We start from the raw sequence: 15,307 nt of genomic DNA on the forward strand, positions 1-15,307 counted from the left end.
TGGTAAAAGGTCGAGACAGGAGATACATTATTATCAATGTAACAGCAGGACATTTAGTGACGCTTTAGACATGCCCTTATTTTATGAGAAACAAATACAGACATATGGTCGGGTCCATAGCAATGTCTGTTTCAGCATGGGAGCTGGAGGCTCTGGTAAATAAACTCGGACGGACTACTGAAAGAAATGTGTAACCAAAGTGAAGTTCAGCTGATCCATTTTCATAGCTCTCTAATTGTCTTCCAGCCCTCCTTGCTGCCTCCAACACTCAGAATAGACATCAGTAGAATGTGCTACTTCTACGGGACCCAGATGCGACAAAGGTGGCAGTGATGCCACCGAAATTTTCCAAAAAGCAGCACTGGAGCCCTTTGGTTTTTTGAACAGAGAGAATGCAACATATGCTCTGGGGCATGTGGCCTGCCAGAGCTGGGTTCTAATTGTTACATCGCTCTCACAGAGCGAAGGAAAACACAGCCAAGAGTCTTTGTCATCTCTGAAGTGTGTGGTGCCATACTGCAGGCCAACATCAGAGCACGGAGAAGAGACAGATGTCTGGACATTCGCTTTCAAACTAAGTCAGACACTCTGCCAAAGAGACAGAAAAAAATCCCAAACTTTCCTAGCTACTGTCTGTCGACTTCAGGGCTCCAAAAACTAAAGTCAAAAATAATATTCATGTTGAATTATATTTACAATTCCATAAAATGTGTAAAACTAGTAAAACTACAAAAATGATGCACAAACATTTCTTAATTTCTACACAAAACAAATGATTTGTTATTGCATTTAATGCTGAATTGCATGAACTCAACAAGTCACGAACAAACACTCCGGCAAAGTCAAACAACAAATAAAAGAGTCAATGTGTATAAAGTGGCAGCTCAGACGCTTGTGCAATGGCTTCGCCTAACTTGTGTTGAATAGTGGAGCAGCAGGAATGCCTCGACGGATCGCTCCAGCAGATAATGTCAATCACCTACTGTGTGGAGAAGCCCTCCCCATTGTTTTCTTTTACCCCCCAACAGTAAACAAATGGGCCGCACAGCTTGCTGTTTGGCTGAGGTGTTAATTACCGTCCCCTGCCCATATGAACAGCAACTTCAGACAATGGCCCTGTCAGGCCCCCTACACAACAGTCCCTCCCTGGTTTGCTCTGCTTAGGTCACCTGCTCCTGCAGGGCCATTGACACCTCAACCTGATCTATGCATGAAACACAATTAAAGCTTCCACAACAAAGACAATGTGATAAGTGGCCCCCGCCTTGTCTCAGAGTTTGCATTAAGGTTCATTGTTTACCAACATTAGAGGCAATTACATTGACAATTCTTAAGCAAACTTCGGCAGTCATTGTGCTAATTAGTGTGTAATTGATGGGGAAACGACAAGCAGCTCAGCTGGTCAGACCCACAATGCACTACTGTGCCGCTCCAAATTTTTCTGAATGGGGACCATGTCCTATTATCCGGTCCACTATGAAGTAAGTAGATTAGTCAGGGAGGAAGTTATTAATTGAATCTGTCTTAAAAGGAAGGTACAATGAAAAATACAGCACAAATATGTCTTGGTGAGGGTGTAATTGAAGGAGAAATGATAATAATCATAATTTATCATCCAAACAGACTGCCTGGATTTCTGATCCTGGCCTTATCTTAGTGGAGACGTGTCTAGGAACCAGTAAATGTAAAGTCTCTTTACATTATATTGGCCCTGAGAAGTCCGCGGTCCTGCAGTGGAGATAGCATACTGCTAATGGCTACAACATTTGAAGTGTCCATTAGCCCATAGAGGAATGAAGTTAAGTGACTATGACAGGGGCACTCCCTCAGTTTGCCGGGCCTCTATTGTGACCCGGTTGGTCATCCTGCACTCTTATTCACAGCCAGTAAAAAAAACTGGGTCAAAGGTCAGACATCCAGAGTGCTGTGGTTTCTATGGCAACGTGGCCTATTAAGGCCAGGCTCATTGGCCTCTTAACATGCTCTTGTACACAAAAGAACTATTAGTGCAAAGAGGGAGAGAGGAGAGTGAAGAGGGGAGGCAGCGCGAGGGAGGTCCTAACAACACAACGACAAGGTTTTTCCAAGATTTCCAAGATGGTTACACACTCCGCCTGCAGCTCCAAATACGTCTACGTATATGTAGCACACGTGGGCTATCAGTAGCCCCTCAATGAGTACAGCAGGCACTAAGAGGAAATCGTATCGGCAATCTATTACAAAGTCTGAATACGATTCTTGTTCTGCGTGTGTACATTTACTGGAAAATAGACTAAATCTTTAAAAAAAAGTCAATGAGCAAGGGTGTCACATGACACACATGCATATTAAGTACAAGGCCACGCTGGCCAGCAAACTGGGTTTATTTGTAAAGTCCTGGGAGTGAATTTACTGCTGTTTCAGTCATAAAACAGCATTAGCACTATACAAGGCCAAGATAAACCCCCCTAAAGAGCTTCTTTAATATTCTGTCCCAGTGAATCGGCTGCGACTTCAGCAGGAGTTTGCATTTTTGCAAACTCAAGCAATTATTTGAATCAGGGGTTGGTTTTCTTTTTTTTTTTCTTCCGTTTGCATGAGCTGATCCTGAGTTATTGCTTCCTGTATCCACAACTTTGGAGCTCATATGAGTCTTTAAATGAAGCCTCCATTGTTCTTCTTATTCTGTCTCACGGACTTCCAGGTACTTCAAAATCAGACGTAGTTAAAGGAACAGTTCACTCTCACTGAGGTTAAACGTAGGAATAAGTGAGTAATTCTGCTACAGTGCACAACTGCAGGTCATATAAAACTCGCTGTATAATGAGACACACAAGAAAATAATTATGCATCTGGTAAGAGCAAGGCCCGCTCATAAAGACAGAGAGGAGGGTGCGAAGCTATTTAAGTTAATTATGTGCAGTCAGTTATGTGGTTTCCCGTACCTGTGAGATCTGCTTTCAATTGTCACATACTGCGCCGCTTAATGTCAGCGTGATCTGATGTCAAGACAGTCTACACCTCAAATGTCAAAGATGCTGTCCTTTTCTGTGTCCTGTGGCATTGTTTGTCCAGTCGCACAGGAACACAACTTTGTTATTGCTTGGGGAGTAGCCTCGTTTCATTGAAATTCACAGCCGTAAATGTCTGTATAATTAACTCCAGAACACAAGGTGGTTAGGCTGGATGTTTACAGTAAAGCTCGATCAAATGTCTGTCTGTGTGTGTGTGTGTGTGTGTGTGTGTGTGTGTGTGTATGTGTGTGTGTGTAGGTCTACGCCAATGACACACAAGTGAGACCTGAATTTTTCATTTGTGACCGAACACAAATTGACTGGAGACAGCATTGGTTACCAATATAATACGGCGTTTCCTGCCAAGGCATTTAGGAGGCAATAATCCAGCATGCACCCCGCACACTGCCCAGGACAAATACCACGGCACAGTAATCACTCCAAACTCTCAGCAAAAACATTTTAAAAAGGAATATTTTTTCTCTTCTTTTTCTAGAAACTGCAGATAAATATTTACCCCCGCAGAAAGAGTCAATTTGAGTATGTCTGCTAAAAGTGTGCCTCGGAGTTTGTTTGTTTTTCTGACAGGGCACAGTGGGTGATTGTTTCTTTTTTTAAAACGTCCTAAGAGCAGCTGACATTGGCAGAAGAGGCAATGAGGCATCTTGAGGGGAAAAAGTCAGTTTTGAAAGACAGAGGTGGGCATAAATGGGTTTAGTGGAGAAGGCAAGCGAGAGAAAAAAGGGCCTAAATTAAACACATTTGTTTCTGCTCTCACATACCACAAGTCTTATGAAAACAGAGGGCTGATTGTGTTCACTCTGCAAGTCCACCTCCCCTCCTCCTCCTCTCTCTCTTCACCACCACCCAACACTACCACCCATCTCCACACCCCCAACCCCCTGCCCTGAGCAGCACACCCCACAACCCCCCCCCCCCCCCCCCCAATCTCTCTCTCTCACACACACACACACACACACACACACACACACACACACACACACAGCTGCCTGCAGATGCGTCCTGTATTTGCGCAAATCTCCAGGCCAGGCAGACTCCGGGCCCTGCCTCATCTCACTTTTTACTACCTGACATCCCTATCACCCCACCGCTAACTCCACTCTCCGTCTCCGTCTCCTCTCCGCCCGCCCTGCCCCCCCCCCCTCCCTCTATCCAACTCAAACACGCAGACACATTCGCATGCCACAGGTATGCTTCGGCGCTCTGCCCTGACACAGAGACTGACTGTTTGAAACTTAAACCACATCATTTATGTACACTTTTAGAAACAATTATATGACAAAAAAATATGCCTGGCAGAAAAAAAATGCCCACAGTAGTTTCAATTGATTCAAATGTTCTAGAAGCAAAAATAATTATCTTGCCTGCCATTTTTCCATTTCTATCAGACTAAATCAGACAAACAACAAAAAATAATAATTTTGGGGACAGAAAATAATCTCATTTGACATAAAGAAAAACACACAGTGTGCAACGAAACGCACAATTTACAACCATGATATTCTCCAGGATTAGTTATGCGTATTGTCAGCAGACTGCAGGGAGGTCTGGAATGTCGCCAACACCTTTTTATACTTTAACACATTTGTAAAAGTCATTCCCTGCAATCGACAGACTTTATTTTCACGTGAGTGCTAAATCGTGATCTTGCGATAGGTTTGGCTGTAAATTCAATTCACGTTCACATACAGGGATCGTTTTACATGCCTGAAACTTTGTAAAGAATAAATTTTCCAGTAAGAACGTATAGGTTTTCGGGGTTGTAAAAAAAAACCCTTAGAGGAGTCGCAAGGCGGGATGAGGTTGGGTCATGAGGTCCCCTACCTCTTTAAGGTTCATCAGGTCCCTTGAAAGCAAAACAATGGAGTAACATTCAGCAGCGACTGAATGTTACTCCATTGTTTCCAGCGAATGTACTTTTTTTTTTTTTGCTCAAAAAACCTGCTGGTCAATATTGAATAAATTACTTTTAATACATTTTGTGAAGTGAGATGCTTTAGAGGAACCAACATTGATTAATATGAGCTGTTTTTAAAGTTGAAAAATGTCTTTATAACATGAACCAGACCACTGAGAACTCAAGGCTGGACATGCCATTTAAAACAATATATACAGCTGCTGCTATCTTTCAGTTTCAATACAATCTAATGAGAACGGCAAGGTGATTACGATCAGGGGCTGCTGTAAATATCAAATTTCCAGGGACAGAGTTTAGGAGAGGCCCCTTACAATTACACAGTATTCAGGAATGCAGACCGTGAACCACAGCAACATGGAGCAGAAGACAAAATGCTCACATCCCATTTTGGACGTTAAGCTCACACCACATGACAGAAGAGGTTTACGGATGGCGCTTGAAAGAAAATAGGAAAGTTTATCTTTCACAAAGAGCTGTTTCTTCGAGCCCCAAATCTGCGCCACAATGCAACAAACTTCCACTCAATCCAAACTGCACACTTCTGCAAACAATTAGTATTAACCCGAGAACGGTAAGCTGCTCAGAGAAAAAGAGAGAGACTGCGGGAGAGAGAGAAAGAGAGAGAGAACGAAAGGGGAGTGACTGGGGAAAGAGAGGGGTGCTTGTGCACAATTACAGCAGGGATTTATGGCCTGAGAAACAATTTATAAATCACAGCGCCTGAGCTAATGTGCTCCAGATTGTTCTCCATGCAGCTGCAATTTTGGTCTGCGTGAAACGGCATAATAAACCTGGCTGGAGGACATGTTTGGGTGGTGGTGGTGGTTGGGGGGGGGGGGGGGTGAAGTTGAGTTTGCGGGTGGGGGCTGATAAGGGTGAGGTTGTGTTTTTGGAGGTGTTTGGAACAAAGAAACAGAACTTTTTTGGTGTGAGATTTTGCTGAGGTGCCATTCTTGATAGTTAAATTCGACAGAAAAAGATAGAATGAAGGTCTGTGTGCTGAAACAAACATATGGTCTCAAATCATGCAAGCGATACCAAACAAAGAATTTGTTCCATGGTGATAGTGGAATTACACAGGAGCCGGACAGTAAATGCACTATTCCAAAACTGTAACTGAATAATTACACAAGTGTCCACTGAGTAACAATTAAAGTTTTGAGCAGTAAACCAAAGACATTTGTATGACCTCATTGTGAAACTATGGACTGTAACCTTATAATTACACTCTTGACATAAGTGAAATTAAATTTTAGGTTATAAATAAGAAAAGACAAATGTTGCAAAGTGATCATTGTAGCTGCAGGCTGGTGTGGAAGAAGGGATCGGATGTGCTGTGGGGAAGCCTGGGCTTTTGTGGCCACTCAGCCAACTGGCCCTGAACCTTGACCTCTAACCCTTCACCCTGGGGGGCAAACAAAGCTCTGAGTGACATCTGAAACTAGACACTCTGTGGGGAGAGAGTGTCTGGACAGGACTCAAATAACACCATTAACTCCGCAGAAAAGATTTACGGCTTTTTATTCTGCCTCTGCAAATCTCGACGCTGACGAGTCGCGCATACCCGCCAAAAATAATCAAGCAATTAAGAGGTGTGCACCGAGATTCGTCCTGTTTACTTGCCAATATATCCATCTTGAGCGAAGATAAGCAAAAGACGTTCCATGATTGACGACTCGGAGCAGAGTTGTGATTAGTGGTGATACACACATGTGCCAGCGGTTAGTCTGGATCCAAATAAATTCGATCTAATACGAACAACATGAAGCTAATCTTCAGGCGGTTTTAAGAGAGTCACTGATGCAGATTCACCCGCACCTCTGATGGATTCTACACAAAGGATTACGCAAACAGCTCTGGCATGAGTATACTGTAAACAAAAACAGAGAGAAAAGTTGATGGTATATGTGCTGCGGTGAATGCGAGCCTCCGTCGCCAGAATGCTGAAAGCCACTGTAGTATTTAAATCAGGCAAGGAGGGAGGAAGACTGGGCCAAGCATTCTGTAGCTCAGCTGTGAGGCTCTAAGCCGTTGCCCTAGGGTCTTTGTCCTGCCTTTCAGGGCAAGTCTGAGGTAGTCAAAGACCCTATTCATGACCGGCGCTCCCCCTGCCAACACACCCATACAGCCCCAGTCAAGTCAGCCGAGAGCTATAGAGCCTTCCCATTTCACACGAGAATCAGACCTGCCCCTAAAGCCTGCTTCAGGGATTTCCAATAGCCAGCCCCTCCAACCCATGTACAAATCAAACAAAAGGGCTCCTTGGCCTACTCCATGTCATATAGGGCTGATTAGATCTTTTTTTTTTCTTATGTTGCTACTCTAAATTTGAAGCAAATAAGTCAGTCACATGTGTAGGGATTTGGTATTTCGCCATGTAAATGGATGAGGGAGTATGTCAGCGGAGGCTGTGGAACTGCCATCCAACCCTCCTACGTCCATCGTTATCATCCAAGACAAGATTCCTCTCATGCTAATACACATTTTAGAGAAAGAGAGGCAAACCTGAGTATGTCAAATGATTAAATCTCCAAACGAATGAAGCTAATCATGATGATCATCTGAGGCAGGCACAAGGGGAATCCCTTTATCACAACAGAGTGTCTTATGTCTGAGGAGGACAAGGCCTGCAACAGTCATTACTCAAAAATAATCACCATTGCATTACCTCATAACTTTAAATGGCGCAGATAAGGTCAGAAAATGGTGATATTGTGTGGCCCGGGGCCAATGTCAGAATCTTTTTTTTCTTCTGCTGCTTGTTTATACGAACAGGATCCACAAGTCTGGTTCCAGATAAGGAGACGACACATTTTAGATGACTTGTGTCTTTGCTCGGCTGTAATCGAATTTGTCACTCCAGAGAACATTGTGACTTCTTAACAAGTACAATTGGTTTATGAGGATAACTGGGGAAAGCAAGGGGCACCCAAAGGTTACGTTCTTATCAATATTAGGATGAGCAGGCTGTTCTCTCGGGACAATATGTGTATATTACACAAACAATTATAGACATTTATCCCCCACCAAAAATAATTTTATCTAATCTAAAAAGATTTAAAAGAATAATAAAAAAAAAAAAACCGACTCATGACAAACAAAACTATAGTGCAAATGACCATTTTGTAGAATCTGAAATTAAAATATATACTTTTGTGTGATATTATTCAAACCACCAAGAGAATACATTGACACAACTATAGCGCAAATGATGGTGTTAAAAAGTATTTCCTTGTATTTCAGACAAAGTTAGTGATAGTAGCGCGTGACCGTCTTACATAACTGTATTAAAACATGGAAAATTCCCAGTGGCTCTGTTTAAGATTTATGTTGTCAAACATACGATCCATTACATTCTCCACTTCTCTACCAGAGCCAGAGCTAAATTCAGATTACAGATGGCTCTCAGTCTCATCGGTTACATCATCAGTTACAGCTGTAAGTTTACAGCATATAGGTTTTAATCTCCATTTCTTTCACAGTAAAAGATAGATTAATGATGCAGCGTAAAAGGTGTAATAATCGACATGCATTCAAGCCAACCCAAATCCACTATAAACTGGTCGGGGCCTGTGTGCTGTAGGTCGCAGGCTTACGCAGGTGCAATGTGTTGACGTGACGTGCGTCCGTCACGGGACGTGAGCCGCACCCGCAGTCCGAACTCGCTCCACCATTACAGGGACAGACCCAGTAGGAAGCAGCCAAACTGATTTACAACTTCAACCAGAAGAACAGCTGCTCTGCTCGCCTTCAACGAACCTCATCCTGGACGGATATCCATCCACTTCTTAATTTAGTATGGTACTACGCGGATACTCTGTGACATGGCCTTTAACAGACCCGGTGCAAGGAGAGCACATTTGTACGTGAACCGAAGAGAACCGAGGAGTCGTACTGCTGCAACACGTGCAGGATCCGATAGCCTCCTGCTGTTTGCTGATTGGTCTGCGACTGTGAGGGAATGGCAAAGCATTGTGGTCTACGGTGGAGAAACTGCACTCTGTGGGAGACAGAATCCCTCAGATAAGTGAGTGCCTCAAGGTCTGGAAGTCGGCCCACCTCGGGATAACAGGCAAAGGAATAGCAGGACCCGTATCTGCCCCAGTTTAAGCTCCCACCACCACATCTCATCAACAATCTCTCCTCCTGCTCGCTCTCTCTCTCTCTCTCTCCTGCTGCCTGCAGTGCTTAAACTGAAAACAGCTGCTTGGAATACCAGACTGATGAAACCCTGTTTAGAGCTTTTTCTTTTTCTTCCTGCTGGACAATCACGTTTTATTAGCATGGAGTGAAGCGTTTAAGGTACAATTACACAGGGAAAACATTTCTTTATGTGAGCTAAACAGTAGTGGTTATGGCTATGAGAGGACTACATACACTTATATGGGACAGTCCAACAGCACAGTGAACTGGCTCCCCCCCACACCCGTCTATCAGTTAGATACCAGCATGGCTGCAAGTAAGGACTGTTCTCAGAATCAGTTAATCTGAAGGGTCTATTTAAACATTGCCTTCTAGGGCTGGAACGACGAGTCAATTATTTGATAAATTGATCGACAGAAAATTTTGGAATTGTTGCAGTCATTTTTAAAGCACATTTTAAGGAAGTTGTTTTCTTTGACAATATACAGAATATGAGTGGCTTTGGGGCTTTTGGTGAGACAAAACAAGCAATGTGAATACGTCACTTTTGTCTCTGGGAAACTAAAATGAGCATTTTCCACTATTTTACAGCCGAAATGATTCAACAATTAATCAGTAGAACAATCTCATTGTGAAAATAATCACTGGTTGCAGCCATAATGTCGATAAATCACTGTAGTCTGACTAGCAGACCACAAAGAAAAATATTTTCAAATTGCGTGATATGCTGACATGACACAAAAAAGAGAAGAAGCTACAGTGAGCTCATCTTTGGATGAATTGGATTTTACTGGATTAATCAGTTAGACAATCATTCCATAGTTTCCAACAGAAATAGTTTCACCACAAATTGTTTTAGGACTGTGGTCACCTGGGAGTGAGTCTGACTACTCTCCAGATAAATCCAGGGCCCCCCCCCCGCACCGGGGCTCCACGTTAAGACCCAAGAACAGACATGAGTAAGCTGGTATTCACATGACACATCACATTCACGTGTCTCCAACTCCCACACCTCCATCTCCCAGAGCTTCAATTTGTGGCAAAAACTTTTACATTTTTTGGGATAGTGAGCAGCTGTGGAGGACTGGAGATAGCATGATTTGTATTTCCATTGCTTCAACCTCAACTCCTCTATCTTCTGTTTCAAAGCCAAAAGGAAAAGCAGAGATTTTGGGGTGAACTCAGGTGTGTTCGAGATGTTCACCTTTGGCCAAATGTCTCACAACTCAAACACTCTCAACACAAGTTTGCCTAAATTTTCACAGGGGAAAGCAATGTACCAAACTGCACAGTAGCTCTGGCCAGACATAGCGAACGAGAAAAACACATTAATTGATAAAAACACATTTGCACACATATTCATCTTGACACATCAAAGGGATTCATTGATGTCACTGAACATGGGGAGTCTGCGGCTGGAGAGGGGAGATGTTGGTTGTCCTTTTCTCAAAGGGTGCTGAGATGCTCCTGATGGGCCCCGCGCTCGAGAAGCCAGAGAGCGCTATAAACAGAATTTCTAATGTCAGGCGGGCGGGTGGATGGGTTTAGGTAGTGAACTTGCAGAGTATGGGGTAGTGGGAGGAATTGACGCCAGCTCATGCTTTCCACAGAGACCAAAGAGGGAAGGATACAGACCAGGACTGACACCATTTCACACAGTTCTATACACCCGATGTTAGGAAGACAACATGAGCACCCGAGGTCTAAAAAACGAATGTATGTTCCTGTAGGTTCTTTGTGAATCTACTAAAGCTACTATTATGACATCTTCTGATTACACGGTGAGTGATTTGTACATATTCATGTTTTATTTGTTCACACAATTGTTGAAATATGCAACAATTTCAACTGTAATCAATTCAAATGCTTTTATTTTTAAAATGTAGAGCAAACATCAGTCCAAACATCTCCCTCTTCCTTCTCAAACTAAATCACGATTGATGCAATATTTCATTTTTTTTGCCGAATTTAATTTAATTTCCTCAAGCCTGAGTTCATTACCAAAATGAATCACTCCAGGCAAGAGCTCTCAGGCAGCGATGGCATTCCTGTGTTTGCCCTCAACCCGTTTTTAATTGTACAGCGCCACTACATTGATGTAGATGTGTTTTCCTTTGAAGGAAAAATCTTTTAAAAACTATAAACCTCGTCAAAAAATGTTCGCTCTGTTGACACAGTGCTCGGTTGAAAAAATATTTGTGCGCTAACATTCAGGAATACAACACTGAGGGTTGTCAGAATGTGAGCCCTGCACACTGTTCCCTCTGTTGCAAAGTATCCACAGAGCCTCACCTGAACAACCCCCCCCCCCTCCCCTCAACCCCAACACTCAGACTTTACACACACAAGCATGCAGCAGGGATGCTTGTGTGCACATTCACATGTGCACACAAGCATTGCAAGGTGAGCGAAACGCCAAGCGAGCCAACTGATGAAAAGACACCTCCACACAAACAGCGTTTGCTTATGCAGGGAGAGGCCCTTTTATTCAGAGGGACAATGTCTGTGTTGACTTTTTCTTTGTCCGGACATTTTTAAGCACCAAAAGCAGGAGAAAGAACGGGAAAAAAAAAAGAAGTCAGAGAGGCATGCAATCGCAGCCACGGACATGTTCAGACTCATACAAGCTCGCCATTCATATCTCGAAACAATTTTCTTTTCAACAATCATGCTCCGGAGTTGGAGTGTCCCGCTGCGTATTTGATGAAGATATATTTGAGGGGCTAACCTCGCTCTCGCTTACGTGCCACCTCTCACACACAAGAGGCATTTCACTCTTCGGTGATGACGATGATGTACTAGCAGAGATATCTCAAAGTGCTGATGAAGCTGACGTCAAGCAGAGTGTGTGCTCACCAATTAAATCTGGCACTAGTCTGTCACTACGGGAACAATGCGGCGATAATCACATCAATGAATCGACAAACAATAAACTGAATTTGTCGGGCTGGCTGGGTGGGGAACAAAACTCTCTCTGGCCCTGCACACAGCAGCGGCCAGTAGTCTGGTGGAACATCTCTGCAAACATAAAACCTCCTCCTCAGCTCTCAGTGGATTACAGCAGAATGTCAGCTCTGAGCAGGCTTTAAATCAGTTATGCTTGGCCCTCAGGGGAACTGAGCCCATGTAGGCCTGTCTCTCATTGCTCATGATAGGGTTGCCACATCCAAATTTAAAAGTTGGGCCACAAACCCTTCATCATGTTGCGCATTAGAGAGTGAATCACTCCACGACGACTCTTGAGCAACATCTCGTATATATTATTGAGCAGCGTGTTCTTTTAAATGCTGGTATGTGCGGAATATTTTCATTGCACTTGCTTGAGATTACTTTATTATTACGGAAAAAAAAAGAAAAAAAGAAAAGAGGCCGGAAGGGGCAGTTGTAAAAAGACATACAGAATAACTCACACACATTGTTCTATCCTTGATTGCAAAAATACTTACACTTAAAACTTAATACTACACTACACAACGCTCAAAGTTAAGAAACTGGAACCCGTAAATGAAAGCAGAGGGTTCTACCGGCCTGGCATTCCATGATCTGTTTGAGAGCCACAGCTTAAATGTGTCTCGCGCAGCTGAAGTACAACCACATACCACACCACACTTATAAAACAAAACGTTCAGTCCCAACTGGGCTTTCAAGAAACACACCACAATAAACTGTGATTGTTTTGTGAGGAGTTACAACACAAATAAGGTCAACCTGCGGGCACATTTTAATCTCACAAGCCAATCAGTGTATTCTTCAGAATGTTGATGATGCATGATGAATGCTGAAACTAAGTTGTTGGCCATGCGGTGGGTGTGGCCCACTAGGAAATAGCATCCGACTGTATCGAACTAAATCCACAGGTGTAAACAAACCGCACCCTCAGAATGCGAGCCTAAAATGGGGCTAAATCGAAACTCCCATCAATCAAACTCACTGCGTTCACACTGAGCAGCGAGCAACATGGAGGACCTTAAGACGCCTGCTAAGTATGCCAGCCATTGTCTGCCTGCATGTTTTCTGCCACGCTGATGATTGACACAGCCAGCTCACTCTGTCCCATTGACCTCATTCTTTTCTTTTTCTAATATGGGGGATTATACCTCTGAATTTCAAATCCTCCTCAATTATTTGCTACTTTGCCTTAAGTAACAAGAACAACGGTTTTTATTTTTCGACTTTGCTTTGCTCGACATAAACACCCGGATTGAGAGGCTTTCATACTAAAGACACAACAAAGCAGAGACGATGCAATAGGCTGCTAAAATGCGCTCAATTACTTAGGACTGTTACACATCGACTAAAGTTTCCTGCTAAAACGCCTTAAGAAAAAGCACAAAACACTGTGAAGCATTCCTGCATGTTTATCTCTTATATTATTCCGACGAAACTCTGGTGGCCAAAAGCAACAAGATAGACGATCTACACGCTGGTATGTATCACCTTGTCTGAGCAGAGCGGCCTTTTAGTTAATGAGCCCCGATGGAGACCTCCAATGAAGCCATCAAGACTGCTCAGAATAACAATGGTCAACTAACGCCTTTCTAATTGAATGGAAGGTAGAGGGAGGCGAGGGGAGTGGGCCTGGAACAGTGAAAAGGAGACAGAGAAGAAAAAAAGGGGGGGGGGGGGGTCTTTTCAGTCAGATGCCTGCCAGGCTTTAACGAAAGTACTTGTTTTTTGGGGGGATGTGACATGGATTGGGGGATGGACGAGCTCAGAGGAACACAGCTCTCCAACAGGGATTATTTCAAGGAAGTTTGCATATTTAAATTGTCTTTCGTAGGTTACAGTTCCAAATGTTGTTGTTTAAATTGCATAAAATATTGCACGTTTTTTGGGAATTGGTATTTGTTGTCACTACCGAGAACACGTTCTTTGACCCTAGTTTTTTTTTTATCATTACCGTTCTTATGTGAATACGTTATTTCGTGTTTGCAGCATTGTTAACTGGTATTATTTTAAGGTCTCTGTGCTTTTTTTAACCTGCTGTAAAGGCTTATGTTAAATATGTGAGATATAGGATTCATATGCTGGAGAAACCAATGCAGCAAGAACCGCAGTACCGCCTTTCCGGGCTTCGTGGACAACTGATGTGACGCAACAAGTAAATGAATGTGAACTCTTCATAAACAACTGTCAAACTTATCTAGACTTTTAAAAATAAAGTCTCTGGACAGCTGTCATGGACACTGCAGTGAAATGCCTCCCATGTGTGTCAAAGCGAGGTATTACATTGTTGTTATGGGGATATCACTCCAGGAACAGATTCTTTTTTTTCTTTTTTTCATTTTTCTGCAGAGAATGTGTGCAAACGGAGTTACCAGCCCGTACACTGAGAAAAAGCGTTCTTTCAAAAACACAAGCACAAAAGCAAACCTAAAAATATCTTATGATTATAAAACATATTTTAGACGAATATTAGCCTCTACGCTGCAAAATGTAAGAGAAAGCACATAAGATAGCTTCAGGCAAGTTCACTACTATGTATATAATCAAGATGCAGCATGAATGTTGATGCGTACTTTCGACAAGGAGTTGCCATAAATCATTCAAAAACAGAAAAAGAATGACTAATGAGTCTGAACTTTGAGCCGAACGAAAAGTTATCAGATGCGAGTCATGTTGAGGAGTGGTTGGCATGGAAAAATGTATTTCCCCAAAAGAAGAACAAAGAAGTAGTTAGTACTCCTTGAGAGGCCACTCGGAGGGAATATGGCGGTCTGGAAGTGCACAAGGAACTTTTACGCACGGGCAAAGTTTTTGCAGAGTGCGATTGAAACGAGGAAAGGAGAGCAAAGAGCAACAAATCTACCCGGACACTTACTGTTCTTGCACTCGGAGACAGTGAACCGTTTGATAGGTAAGGATTGGTGAGGTCTGGGATCATGAGAAACGGGTAGCCAGGATAGTGAGGACTCTTAAAAAAGCCACCATCTTGCTGTCTCCTCAACGCTGCAGGGAGAAAGAAAAGTCAGGGTTGATCAAGGGCAACAAATGCGACATATTTGTCAGCTATGTCCCATACAGCACTGATGGTGTTTAGTGTTTTACCTTCGTTGAAGTAGTCTCTTGCTTTCTCATAACTTTCTAAGTCGGGTCTGGTTTGGGGGCGCCTCTCTGCTTGCTGACAAGGGGAGAAATACACACACACACACACACACACGGAGGGGAAGAAACTATTGAAAACTTGAAACAGCATTAAATCGTATTTTTCTTCGCGCTGAGCAGCGTGGAG

At 43.1% G+C, this 15,307-nt stretch overlaps 1 protein-coding gene across 2 annotated transcripts in view; it reads right to left on the reverse strand.

Annotated features, from left to right (window-relative positions):
* Window positions 1-15,307, reverse strand: part of tcf7l1b (transcription factor 7 like 1b) — a 40,144-nt gene that overhangs the window by 14,768 nt on the left and 10,069 nt on the right. For both annotated transcript variants that reach the window (XM_079270138.1, XM_079270139.1), the window contains 2 exons: window positions 15,124-15,196; window positions 14,897-15,024 (listed from right to left, as the gene is read on the reverse strand). In XM_079270138.1, the coding sequence (XP_079126264.1) occupies window positions 14,897-15,024; window positions 15,124-15,196 (201 nt within the window). The remainder of the gene's footprint in view (window positions 1-14,896; window positions 15,025-15,123; window positions 15,197-15,307) is intronic.

The sequence above is a fragment of the Melanostigma gelatinosum genome (genome assembly GCF_949748355.1).
Source record: "Melanostigma gelatinosum genome assembly, chromosome: 6".
NCBI classification, from domain to species: domain Eukaryota; kingdom Metazoa; phylum Chordata; class Actinopteri; order Perciformes; family Zoarcidae; genus Melanostigma; species Melanostigma gelatinosum.